Source organism: Macaca nemestrina, chromosome 8, assembly GCF_043159975.1.
Source record: "Macaca nemestrina isolate mMacNem1 chromosome 8, mMacNem.hap1, whole genome shotgun sequence".
Classification (NCBI taxonomy): Eukaryota; Metazoa; Chordata; class Mammalia; order Primates; family Cercopithecidae; genus Macaca; species Macaca nemestrina.
In genome coordinates, this window is record NC_092132.1 from 94,819,356 (window position 1) to 94,834,101 (window position 14,746).

General features: G+C 32.8%; 1 protein-coding gene across 23 annotated transcripts in view; it reads right to left on the reverse strand.

The window, feature by feature from the left end:
* The window catches only part of LOC105495692 (syntrophin gamma 1), an 893,014-nt gene that overhangs the window by 145,949 nt on the left and 732,319 nt on the right, over positions 1-14,746 (reverse strand). For all 23 annotated transcript variants that reach the window (XM_071068281.1, XM_071068276.1, XM_071068279.1 and 20 more), the window contains 2 exons: positions 2,613-2,729; positions 972-1,043 (listed from right to left, as the gene is read on the reverse strand). In XM_071068281.1, coding sequence (XP_070924382.1) covers positions 972-1,043; positions 2,613-2,729 — 189 coding nt within the window. The remainder of the gene's footprint in view (positions 1-971; positions 1,044-2,612; positions 2,730-14,746) is intronic.

The following is a 14,746-nucleotide window of genomic DNA, read 5'->3' on the forward strand; positions in this document are numbered from 1 at the left end:
TAGTTGGATTTTGCACTTCAGAGAACTTCAGCTTTAATCCAACGTTCTCTAAGGAACAGAAACAATGAACACTTTTGAGGTAATTATAATTTTTGTCTCTCTGCCTTCAGACACTTTTGATGCATTTTATTGTATTTTAAACGTTTCAGCATTTGTTTATTCTGCTAAGTCTTTAACAGGAAAATAAATAGCTAACATAAAACAAAGGGAAGTCAGTTTCCCTTGGGTACAGAAACAAAGTCAACCTTATGCAGGAATTGAATTATCAATCTGTGGTGAGTCCAAGCCTACAAACCCTAAAGTAGAAAGTGAAGAAAGTAGAAAGTCTTCATGTTTTATAGGTTATTCCAATTTTAATTCTTTAAAAAACGCTATAGAAACCATGTGACATTTTACAGAATTTGTGATGGCTTGCTATTGCAATAATCCTGCATATGGCAGAAATTCAACTCATATATGACAATCGAATGTTCTTTTACATATGCAAAAAGACGGTCAGCCATGAGATTAAGAAAAAAAGAGCAAAACTTTTCTTTGCATTTTTCTTGATATTTTCTACATTTTCGAATTCCAAGTCTTACCCAAATCTTTCTCTTTTGCATTTTATTCAGAAAGAAAAGAATTAAAAAAAAAAAAAGCATGGTAACAACCGACGTTTAAATTTAGACTACTTTCAACTGAATTTTCTTCCCCAGTGAACTCCTGAGGAGCTTCTTCCTATTCCCTCACCCATGGCAGGACTGCAGAGTCTGCTCGCAAGTTATTTAAGCAGATAGCTGAGTGCCAGTGCACTTCTGTGCATTCCATATTTTCTCGTTTTTGTCTAGTTTATTTTCTTTCTCTGTCATTTTTCTTTATCTTGTCTCTTCTTTCATTCCATGAATCATTTGCTTTCATGAGCTACTTATGAGCCCAGAGGCACTATTTGCTGAGGAAAAGTCATTCAAATACTGACTACTTATTGATCATACCTTGAGGATCTTGCACATAATCTCATAAACTGAGAATGTTTTCTCTGCTCTCGTCCAGTCCCAGGTGGTCACCTTTAAGAGATAAGAAAATAATGTTTAATTTGTTTTAGAAAGTTATTTACCACTGTATTTGATTTGCATAATATAGTGAAAAATAAGAAAAATTTTCACAGATGTATCTACTTAGTCTCTCATCTGTGAAGCTATGCTCATAAAGGACCCTACATAATGCTTTTGTTTCCTCTATTCCATGCTTTGTCACCATTTGTCTTATGCTTTCAGCAAACGATTTATGCTATGTGTAACAGTTCTCATTTGTGCAGTGTCCTTATATGTCTTAAATAATGTATGTATTGTCTACCTATAAATACTAAGTATTTACATTCTGCACTCATAATTTTTTTCTCAATTTACCACTAGTTAAATACAGAGAATACTAGATCTCAGCACAGCTCTAATTTTTAAAATATACATCATTTATATTAAGAAATTTCAAGATGACTGTGACATTGCAAACATACCAAAAGCATAATGCAGTTATTTCACTTAGGTTGGGAACATATATTTAACTGCCCTGTCAAATAAATTATTCAGAGTAGGAATAGAGTAAAATATATAAATATTAATTTTTCCTCTGTCTTCCTAGTGCTTTAAACTATGTAGAGACAGACATTTAAAACAGCAGCAAATCAGACCTGATGATTTCTAAATCCTATGTATTATTAGACCTGCAAGTGACTGGTCGGGTATTTGGTATTTATATTCAATAAATATTTATTAAGTGTCTTCTGAGCTACAAGGTACATGTTTCCAAAAGGAAGACTTGAGGTGCAATAGGTATCTACACAAATCTACTACAAATCTCAATAACTAGGATATAGAATATAATAGAGGATGAAAATGCTATTGATTTTATTTAGAGAGACCAGTACAACATAGATAAACATAGTTTGACTGTCATAAATGACAGCTTACCAGAATGTATTTATGATGTTTGCCAAGGATGGAATCCTCTAATTTAAACTTTGAACACCATGAGAGTTTACATCATCTTATGGGATTACCACTATGGTGAGATAGACTTAATAGTGGATAGATAAGGTGCTATCATTTTGAGATTTCCTTATTACTCTTTGCTAATAATAAATTGCTAGTAATTAAAAGTGCTGAATAAATTTAAAAGAACTTTCAAAAGATCCTTTGAAAATAAGAGTTTAGTAAACATGTTCATTCATGCATAGCTCTAAAACAGTTTACTCTTTTTAATTTCACTTTTGGTATATTCATTTCTTTAAATTATATTCAATAAACAAAATACACTGACATATGCTTGAAAATGTTTCTTAAAATCTCCTTTCCCATGTCTTCATGAGATTTTTAATGGCATTATATTTTGATCCATTATTTTATAGGTTCACTATTTATAAAGAAGTAAGTTCCAGACTTTTCAAGGGTGATAAAGTAAATGTTTAATGTCAGAACATACATTTTTAGTAAGTTAAATCAGATAAACTGATTTCTATTTTTTTCTCTATATTATTTTTAAAAAATATTGATAGCATACTATTTGGTACTGTTAAGTTAGTGTCAATCTCTTGTGATAATATAGAAAAGAGCAATAAATTTGGATAAAACACTTACTGGAGGTGCCAGAAACTTGTAGAGACATGAGCCTCTCAGGGCCAAGAAGGTCGGGGAGTACACTCTGTCCTGAAGTGGGTCTTGCTCCCGGGCTTCACACCAGCCCATGTAGACAATCTGCAAGAAAATGGAATACAATCAACTGTCAAAAACTTCTTATTTTAATATATCTTATGTCTAAAAAATGTTTAGACGTAAATATTAAAAATATTTTAGATATTTTTTCAGGTAGTATTAAAAGCTCACATAAAATTATCAAATTAAATGATGAAAAAAGTACACTAAACCAGATTTACCTTCAGTAAATGAATGTAAACCTCTCATAAGAATTTCTTATACATTTCCATCAGCATTTATCAAGTGTATACTTATGCCATCCAACCTGCCATGGATTATATTTCCCACTCTACCAATTCTTACAGAAAAAAAAAAGACTTATTTGTAGTAGAATTCATTGATGCATCACACTAGTTTACCAATTGCTGACATTTTATTAATTGGGAATGTGCTTTAATACACAATGTTGAAGTGAGTAAAGAAAGTAAATCAGAGAGACATCTTATGGCATTACCACTAGGGCGGTGGACCACTTCTCCTCTCTGTGTGACAGGGGAGAATAATAAATGTCCTCCTTTTAATCACTGATCTTAGATGAATACAATTTATGCTAGTGTATTCATATGTCAAATGGCATTGAAACCAATTCTGTAGCGTCTAGTGGTTAAATAAAGGCAGATCGATTTCCAAAGATTTGGTGAGATGAGTCACTCCTCTCTTTCTATGATCTGATTTTCATGAGAGTCAAACAAATACATAAACAATAAATGAGTATGACATTTCTAGCAACATATTCACGTGACATTCCGTTTCTTTTTCATCACAACTCTATGTAGGAGGATTTACTTCCCACTTCATATAATTTATGTTAGCTTTATGGTTGGCAGAGTTAACTCCTCCTCCTAGATAATTTTTTTCTTTGTTTGGCTCATGAGACCTTCTATTATCAATAGGATATTCATGAATGTATCACGAGTAAAGTTAGCATAGCGTCTTGTGCTTTTGCCATTACCATGAAAAACTCATACCCAGGATAGGAACAAGTGCAGCAGACCAGAGTTCAGCTTAACACCTGGACCAAGCCCAGCTAGCTCCAAACTGGTGGCTAATGACAATCAGGTCACTTTCAGAAAGAAAGAAATACTTATTGTTGTATTACAGCTAGTAAGGGGGTGGTTTGTTGTGCAGCATTAATGTGGTGACAGTTGACTAATAACAATGCAAGACTTTGAAACACAGGATTTAAAATATTACTGTCGTCTATTCATGGATCCCATCTTCTTTCCATTAATTATGTTTACTTTCTAAAATAATTGGATTATTCACCATCTCATTATCTCAGTTTGTCTTACAATAAGCCTCTGAGCTATAAAGTCCCTGAGTTAACAAATTAAGGAATTGTGATATAAATAAATTAGCTTAATAAATGAAACAAACTTGATACAAGTTAGAATTGGAATTTGAACCAAGATGCCTTGCTCTTTTAATTATATAATGTATTCTGTAATCTTTTAGATTACTAACATATGCATTACATAGAGACTTCACTGGTTAATAATAACATAATAAGAACCAGCTATAATAACTGTCAATTTTGTATTGCTTATATGGTCAGGTATAGTTGATCAGATAGCAACACAGTTTTGAAAGAGTAAATGAAGCTTAATAGATAACCATCCCATAAAGAAAAGTATGACTTAGTTTAATATATATTTAATGTGTCAGAATAATTACATGAGTTAAAATAAAAGGATATTATAGTTTACACTTCCAGTAGTTGCATATTAGAGAATATAGACAACCTACCGTCTAATGTTACCTTAGGAAACTGGAAAAGAATATGCTTAAAGCAACTAGATATTTTACAAGCTATTAAAGGACAACCAGGAAAAATTTATAGTAATATGAAAATTGAGAGAGGTTAATCATTGATACAAATGTGGGGTCAACTTTTGCCATAGGTATGCTTTCTACACAGAAATGTCACATGAGATAATCAGCTACATTAGCCAGTCTCACAAGTTTGGATCAAAAGGTTAAAGTCCAGAATCCTCCACATGTGGAGGCCTTAGTAAACATGCTCTGCTTTTAGTTAGGATCAGAAATGTCTGCATCCTAATTACAAAGTTAAGGCAGAAGTCATCAAGCCCTTGCCAGGACTGGAACTCATATTTAAGCCATTGAGATGATCCAGAAAATGTCAAGCTTGAAATGGTTTATGATGATCCTGGCATTCTCTCAGGCTCCTGACTCAAGAAAATGGAATTTTTTTTCTGGATGACAATAATATTACTTATGTCAATATATTTTCATAAGAACTGTTTCTTGGAAGAGAATAAAAATAACCAAGAATATAAGGAAATAAAACTTCATGAAGTACATCAGGAGAAAAACATGAAGAATAAAAGCAATATATAGCAGAACTGAATATTTAGGCATTTCAGATATTGGAATTTTCTAATACAGGCATTAATTTACCTAGGTTTGCTATGTATAAGAATATAAGATACAAAATTGAAACTTCATCAGGGTATATCTGAGATAATAGATTATAAAATGTTCCATTTAGAAATTAGACAAATAAATATTTATGAAATATAAAGTTGGGTTTAACAACATATTAAAAAGCAGCTAAAGAAATAATTAGTGAATAGAAAGATGGCTCAGTAAAAATGTCTAGAATGATGATTGGAGAGACAAAAGTTTGGAAAAAACATATATGAGAGTAAGAGAAAAAGGTGTTACACTGAGAAGTATAAAACTTCAAATTTGAGTCCCAACCCAAGCACAGCAAAGAAAGGGAATGAACAGAAGATATATTGAAAGAGATGATGGCTAAGAATTTTTGCAAATAGATAAAAAGAAGTCAATACACGGATTCAGAAGACAAACAAAACAAAAGCTAGATAAATATAAACACACAGAGGCACTTTGGCATGTGTCTTCAGAAAACCAAAGACAGCAAAGAGCATAGTAAAAGGGATATGAAGACAGGAAAAACGTGTACATTAACGACTGGTTTAATAGAAGGCAGATGATTTCTAGTATATGTTTCCGCATTCACTCTCCTGTGATAGCAAAATCATTTTGCTTCTGGAAAACTTTCACTTTATGCCTATGAAACAATCAGAGTTAAAGAGGCAAATACCATCTGCATTTTACTATGAAAATAGTTTTGACCTTCTGGATCCTTGAAAAGTATCCAAAGAACATTCAAGGGTCTACAAAATACTCTGAGACACTGTTGTAAAGTAAAAACTTTAGCAAATGTTATGATCTTTCAGGTAATCACTTACTATAAGTGAAGAAAAATAACTATGTTAGTGAAATATATAAAACTTCAAAATAAACATACAGAAAAAAATAATTTGTTTTATAATCAACCTAAAAGAAAAGGAGATTAAAAAGAAACAAATGTGACGGAAAAATATAAGGCACAAGGTAAGGTGGTGGAATGTAATCAAAACAAGGTACGAGTTATACAGCAGGTAAATAGAATAAATACAATCTTGCAAAGATTTTTTTTTTTTTTTTTTTTTTTTTTTTTTTTTTTAGACAGGGTCTCACTATCAACCATGCTGAAGTGTGGGGGTCACAGTTCACTGCAGTCCTAACATGACCTCCCCAGCTCAAGTGCTCCTCCTGCCCCAGCCTCCTGTGTAAGACTACAGACGCACACACCACCACTCCTGGCTAATTTTTGTATTTTTTGTAGAGACAGAGTTTAGCTATGTTGCTCAGGCTGGTCTTGAACTCCTGGCTTCAGCGATCTGATCATCTAGGCCTTCTAAAGTGCTGGGATTGCAAGAATGACCCATCATGCCTGGCTTCTTATAAAGTTTTTTACACTACACTAAAAAACAAACAAACAAACAAACAAATAAATAAATAAATAAATATAAAAGCAAAAGAAAAAATCTATATTCTGTCCCTGTAAGGCTTATCTAAAACATAAAAGTACAGAAAATTTGTGAAGAAAAGAATAAAAAAATTATCTCAGAGACCAAAAATCAATTGATTTAGCAATACTGATATTAGAAAATGTAGATCTAAGGCAAAAATCATTTCTAGAAATAAAAAAGGACTTTTAGTAATGGTAGTCTCAAACCTATCAAAAAGACATAATAATGCTTAGATTTTTTCATATCTGATAACATACTATTTATTTATTTATTTATTTGTTTATTTATTTATTTATTATTGTGTTTGTGACTGTCTCACTCGGTCATCCAGGCTGGAGTACAGTGATATGATCTCAGCTCACTGCAACCTCCACCTCCCGGGTTCAAGTGATTCTCCAGCTTCAGTCTGCAGAGTAACTGGGACTAAATGTGCCCACAACCAACCTCAGCGAATTTTTGTATTTTTCCTAGAGGTGGGGTTTCACCATGTTGACCAGGCTGGTCTGAAACTCCTGACCTCAAAAATCTAGCTACCTCTGCTTCCCAAAGTGCTAGGATTACAGATTTGAGCCACTGTGCCTGACCTGATAACATACCTTTAAAATATATGAAACAAAAAACTGATGGAACTACAACAAAAGAAATGAACAAACTGATAATTGTAGAACAAGTTTAGCATAATTCATTGAATAACTAATAAAATAAGAGTTAAAAATCCATCAAGCCATAGAGGTTTTGAACAATTCAATTAATACAATCTGCTTAATTTATTATGTTTAAGACACTGGACTCAACAAAAATTGAGTACAAATTATTTTCAAGTGCACTGGAAATGACCAGATGTGATTACACCTTTATAATAATTATATCATTATATTCAGGTAATAAAACAGGTATTAAATACATTTTGCCATTCAAATGACATGTGGTGCCCTAAATAGAATGAAATGACAGAGCAATATTCACAAAAAATTAGAATACCCCCCTCCAAAAGATTTGAAAATTAAGCAATATACTTCCACAGATCAAAGGAGAAATCAAAAACGAAGTTAAGGCGGGTTGTGGTGGCTTACGCTTGTAATCCCAGCACATTGGGAGGCTGAGTGGGGAGGATCACCTGAGATCAGGAGACTGAGGCCAGCCTGACCAACATGGAGAAATCCTGTCTCTACTAAAAATACAAAAGTAGCCAGGCATGGTGACACATGCCTGTAATCACAGCTACTTGGGAGACTGAGGCAGGAGAATCACTTGAACCTGGGAGGCGGAGGTTGCGGTGAGCTGAGATTGTGCCATTGCACTCCAGCCTGGGCAACAAGAGTGAAACTCCATCTCAAAAAATTAAATTAATAATAATAATAATAATAATAATAATAATAAAGCCCGGGTGAGGTGGCTCATGCCTGTAATCTCAGCACTTTTGGAGACCAAGGTCAGTGGATCACCTGAGGTCAGGAGTTCGAGACCAGCCTGACCAACATGGAGAAACCCCGTTTCTACTAAAAATACAAAATTAGTTGGGCTTGGTGGCACATGCCTGTAATCCCAGCTACCTGGGAGGCTGAGGCAGGAGAATCACTTGAACCTGGGAGGCAGAGGTTGCAGTGAACCAAGATCATGTCATTGCACTCCAGCCTGGGCAACAAGAGCAAAACTCCATCCCTCCAAAAAATTAAAAAAAAAAAAAATGAAGATAAAAAATAGTTTGAACTAAAATACAGTGAAATATGAAATATCAAACTTGGGGGATTCAACAAAGGCTAACCTTAGGCTTTTATATATATATATATGCATTTTTTAAAAATCTCAATATCTGTAATCCAGGAATCTAGATCAAGAAGTTAGAAAATGTTTAGGAAGACGGAGAGAAAGTGTGAGAGATAAGGGGAGACCCAAAAGCAAAAACAAAAACAAAACAAAACAAAAAAAAAGAAAAGAAAAGAAAAGAAAAAAGAAGTATTGAATGCAGGCACTAGTGAAATAGAAAAAATACATACAAATAGGTATTCAACAAAACAAAAAATAATTGTTAAGGGAGAATAATAATATAAATACTCATGGCAAGCATCAGCATAAATTACTAAAATCCATGATACCAGATCCTACAGATATTATAATTATGTTTAAAAATCTTATAAATAATATTTTGCAAGTTACTTTTAAAATTTAAATAAGAGGCCAGGTGCAGTGGCTCATGCTGGTAAGTAATCCCAGCACTTTGGAAAGCCAAGATGAGTGGATCACTAGATGTCAGGAGTTTGAGACCAGTCTGGCCAACATAGTGAAACCCTGTGTCTTTTAAAATTACAGAAATTAACCAGGTGTGGTGACGGGTACCTGTAATACAAGCTACTTGGGAGGTTGAGGCAGGAGAATCACTTGAACCCAGAAGGTGGAGGTTGCAGTGAGCTGAGATGGCACCACTGCAATCCAGCTGGGCAACAGAGTGACACTTTGTCTCAAAAAATAAATAAATAAATAAAATGAAATATATTAATTCTTAGACAAATGTCAGAATAGATGCAGGAAGAAATTTGTTTTAAATAAAGAATCCTATAATTATTAAACTAATTTAATCTGCAATTTAAAACATCCCCTCCTCAAAAACAAAACAAAACAAAACAAAAAACTTGAGGAACTTGTGATTCTTTTTAATTTCTACTAATTGTTTTTTTTTAACGATCTAAATTCTTGTAAAGTCATCCAGAGAATAGAATAAAAGGGTGATCAGTCCCAATTTAATTTACGGACCAGTCACAACTTTACATGAATGAGTGAACAAGCGAATGAATTCGAGTAACAGCACCTGACAAAAATATTCACAAAAAGGGAAATTTACTTTTTAATCATTCTTTATATGAGGTGTAAAGGTATTAATTAAACAAATACCATGAGATTTAAAAGCATCAATGTAATTCACAATATGAACCAAAGGAAGGATTAAAATCACATACTCAAAAAATGAAGAAAAAATGATGAAATTCAACATGAATTCATGATAGAGTTTTTAAATTAAAAATAGAAATTGTCTTTAAAATTGAATTTTTAAGTTTATAATCCAAATAAGGGTATTTGTAATTTTTAAAAATGTATTTAATGGTGAATTATTTAAATTATTCTTTGGAGATCAGTAACAAAACATGAATATACACTACCACCACTAATAATCAATGATTTTCTACTTTTACCCAATGTGCTGAGAAAAAAAAAAGAAATTAAATGTTAGGTTTAGAAAATAAATAAGGCCATCATTTTTGTTGATAATATGAATTTATATATAGAAAACACAAAACTTTTAAATAAAATTATTCTGCAAATTTCTCAATGTTGCCAAATATAAAATTTTATCCAAAATAAATTATATTACTGAGTAACCTAAACTAATAGTAAAAAAAAAAAAAAAATAGAAATTTAAAAATAAGACAATAATAGACTGAAACTAAAAAAGACAAGCCAGTAGAAAAGTGGGCAAGAGCATTAATGAGGTTTTTCAGAAAAGAGATTTTGGCTTATTCAACTTAGAGAAAGTATTCAACCAAAGTGCTCATCAAAGAAATGCAATTTAAAACCACTGTTGTATATCCTGTGTTTATCTTCCAAAGTGGCTGCAATTAAAAGGACAGAAAGAGCTAAATTTTGGTAACTGTAGTGATGGAAAAGCTCTAACAGAGCTGGTGAGATTGACTCCTCACTTCTTTTTTTTGAGAAGGAGTCTCCCTCTGTCGCCCAGGTTGGAGTGTAGTGGCACAATCTTGGCTCACTGCAACCTCCGCCTCCTGGTTCAAGTGACTCTCCTGCTTCAGCCTCCCGAGTAGCTGGGATTACAGGCATGCACCATGATGCCCGGCTAATATTTTGTATTTTTAGTAGAGAGGGGGTTTTACCATGTTGGCCAGACTGGTCTTGCACTCCTGACCTCAAGTTATTCACCTGCCTTGGACTCCTCACTTATGTGAACTGAATGCCGGTGCATGTAAGAGCACTAGAGAAGCATGTGTACCAGTGTTCACAGCAGCATTCTCCTTAGTAGTCCCAACTATGTGCTGATTTGGAAAATATCAATGAACTGTATCACAAATGTATATCATGTAGATGAATACAGTAACATGTTGTGTTATAGTATGAGTACACAGTAAGTACAATTATTAAATTATAGTTACATGGAACAACATGTGAATGAATCTCAAGGAACATCATGTTAACTGAAAGAAGCCAATATAGAGTCATACATATATATGATTTGATTCAAATAAGCTATGGTATTTGGAATGCACTCATGGTTGGAAAGAAAAAAGTAGTATATCAAAGCAAGACCATTATTACCAAGCCTTTCAGGATAGCAGTTATGTGAGAAGAGAACAAGTCAGTTGTGCAAAGTAGGGAGCAGGCAGCACAATGGTTAACAATCTACTCTTCTTGACACGTAGTTTGTTTATGGAGATTTGATTTTTTTAAAATAATTAAATGGTATGCGTAAGTTTTAGGAATTTTCTATATATGCATTATATTTTATTAAATCATGTTTTTTAAATGTCATACAATATGTATTATTAACAGTTTTCTACCACTATTTTATTCAAATAATGTAGAGTTCTGTAAGTTCTACAGGAAAAAAGTATTCTAACAAATACTGTTAGATTGTCATTCTGGGGTCATTGTAATAAGATGAAATTTTAGTTATTGTAAATTATATCCCCATAAGCATTATTTCTCAGTTAAGTCAGGGTTTCTAGTTTTCATTCAGTCTGATAAAACTTATAGTTTGTCTATTAATGATGCCTCTGTTTTGGCAAGAAAGAAAAAAAAAGAATGCGGTGGTATACATAATCATAAAAAAGAGTATGTTCGAGACTCTTAAGACTATGATATTGAGTTTGTTGTCTCTTCCAAACTCTATACTTTGCTGCAGGCTGAAATATTAAGGGTGGTGTACTATTATTCTTCAAGAAATATCATTGTTGTATGCAATTTTATTATTTTGAACTGAGTTTAGCTTTGGGAATGAGCTGAGAATATACCTAATAAAAATGGGATTATCAGATCTGTAAGGGATATATCTACATGTTTGCTCTCTGAGTCAAACATTCACCTTCCCATTTACTATGCCAAACAGGAAAAGGGAGTTCTTTTCAATTGCTCTCAGATGCCAAAAAGTACCATCATTGCCATACTTGGGTATAATAATTACATAGTTGAAGAGACATAAAGCAGTTTCAGTATGTTCTTCCTATGAGTCTCACAGAAAATAATAATTCTTAAGAATCAGTGTGTCTCTTAATTTATAAAAAATGTAAAAATGGGAATTACAGGCATAATAGAAATAGGATGTTTTGGAAAAAAGTAGAATGAAAAGGAGAATTTCCCTTAACACATTAAATGACAAGAGGACTTCCAAGATAATTATTTAAGATAAATAATTTGGAAGCTCATTTACTTTAAATTAAATGTATCATTATCACAAAACATGGCCAATATGTGACGCTTGTACTACAAAGTAATAACTTATTTATTATTTTAAAATTTATTTTAGTTCATATTTTTTTTCTTCAATAGAATTTCTTTTTTTAAAGTGCTTTTGGGTTCACAGAAAAACTAAGTAGAAAGCACAGAGCTCCCAACTACCTCTTGCCCTAACTTGCACAGTTGCCCCACTAGCAAAATCCCCCAGCAGAATGAAACCGATTTGCCATTTGTATGTGTGTGTGTGTATACATTTATATGTGTATATATGTGTGTGTGTATGTGTGCGTAGTTTTTTCATGAGGTGCTTGTTCAGGTATTTTGTCTGTTTCAAATCAGGATGCTTCCTTTCTAATTGCTAAGTTTTAAGGGTTCTCTGTGTACTTCAGGTAACAGTCCCTCATCAGGTGCCTTTTGCATATATTTTCTTCCAGTCTGTAGCTTGTATTCTCATTTTCATGACTATATTATTCATAGAGCAGATGATTTTTCCTTTAATAGGGTCCAATTGATTAATTATTTCTTTCGTGGATTATGCTTTTTGTGTTGTATCTGAGAAATCATCACCATACTCAAGGTCATCTGCATTTTCTCCTGCATCATCCTCTAGGAGTTTTATTTGCCTTTTAAATTTAAGTATATTATCCATTTTGAGTTAATGTTTCTAAAAGGTGTAAGGTTTGTGTCTAGATTATTATTATTTTTATTCCTCATGTGGATGTCCAGTTTTTCCAGTACCATCTGTAGAAAATATCAACTTTTTTGTTGTATTCTTTTTCCTTTTTTCAAAGGAAACAACTATACTTGTGTGACTCTATTTCTGGACTTTCCATTCTGCTTCATTGAGATATTGTCTATTCTTTCATTGAATACAACACTACCTTGATTACTGTCACTTTATAGTAAGACTTGAGATTGGATAATATGAGCCTCCTGACTTTGCTCTTCTCCTTCAGTATGGTGTTGGCTATTCTGGGTCTTTTGCCTCTCCATATAAACTTTAGAAACAGTTTTTAATATATATCTACATCATAATGATTACATTTGTATATTTATCCTTAGTTTTTTGAAGACAAAGGGAAGGAGGGAGCATTTCAGGTGTTTTATAAGGAGGAATCAACATAACCTGTAACAACATGTTCATAATAAATAATAAAACTGAAACAAATGGCAAATTCTTGCAGTCTAATTGTTTTATTATACTTTAAGTTCTAGGGTACAGTACATTATGTCTTTTACTTTTATTGAAACAAACCCACAAATTTATATGTAAATTTTTTCAGCTAAAGTGAAGATGGACAGCTGCTAATCTAATATTACCATGGTTTCCAGTCCAGCAACATCAGCATCATCTGAGAACCTGTTGGAAATGCAAATCCTCAGGTCTTAACCCAGAACTACTGAATTCAAAAAAAAAATTTAGGGGTGGAATCTACCTCTCGATATTTTAATGAACCTTCCAAATGACAGGGATGCTGCCTCAAACTTGGTCTCATAATTTATGCCTATGTCAGGGAGAAGGCCATCTAATTATGTTATAATTCCAACAGCTGGTAAGGCTGTGTATTAATGAGAACTATGTTTATTACTTAAGACAGAGGAAACCATTAATGAAAATGTCCTAGCACTTGAAAGAGAAAAATAAATGATGGGCTCTTGATAAACATAGTATTTCCAAATACGACATGTTGGACCACTTTATTACAAATCAATTCTACTTCAGGGACGATGATTAAAAGAGGAAATAATCTTTTTTTTTTTTTTTTAATGAGGATAAAAACATTTTAGAGAGCGCTGCAATGTTACCAAGGCAACACAGACTTGACCAGCCAAGCTGCCTGGGAAAAGAAAAGCTCAGAGATGTGCATCCCCTCCGAGACACTTTCCCCTTCGATATTTCCTCATTGTAAAATCATTGCCTAGAGGCTAAAACAGTGAATCACAGCAGTTTCAAAGGACTAAGCAACATATATTTGATTTCTGAGCCCTCCTAGAGAAAACCATCAGGCAAGATATAACACAGGAGGAAAAATAAATGAGTAATAACCAACACCTCATAAAGGTTGCAGCCTAAGTGTTCTACGAGCCCTTCATAAGCACACAGTCTTTAGTCTTCTCATTACAGTGAGATAAATTGTACCTGTGATTTTATTTTGCCAGGAATAAAAGTAAATTATCTCTGGAGGAAGATAATATCCCTATGAACCCCAAATCATGTCTACATATTTATATGCAATGTATTTTCTTGAACCAAAATTTATAAGCCATACAAGGAGATAAGGATACAATTTTAAAAAACAGAGGATAAAATGGACAAGAGAAAAAAAGCCGCACATACGTAAGATATTTAAATTTTGGAAGGACCAGACAGACTTTAAAACTATCATGCTTAATATGTTCAAATATTAGGTGGCTAGTTAGAAAATTATATAAAAGTAAATTACAAAATAATAAAATGGATACCTCCAAATAAAAAATAGAATAACTAAAATTATAAACCCAATATATGAATTTACCAGAAGTTTATACACAGTTGAAGAGAAGAGCAAAGAATTAAGTGAATTTAACTGTTAATATATATAAAATAAACATAATAATTCTGTTTCTATATTAAAAAGAACATTTTTCTGATCTTTGATATGTGTGTACTAGCAGAAGTTCAAATGCTACAACTAAAAGCAGCTGAGAGATGGCAAGGTGGCTCAGGCCTTTAAT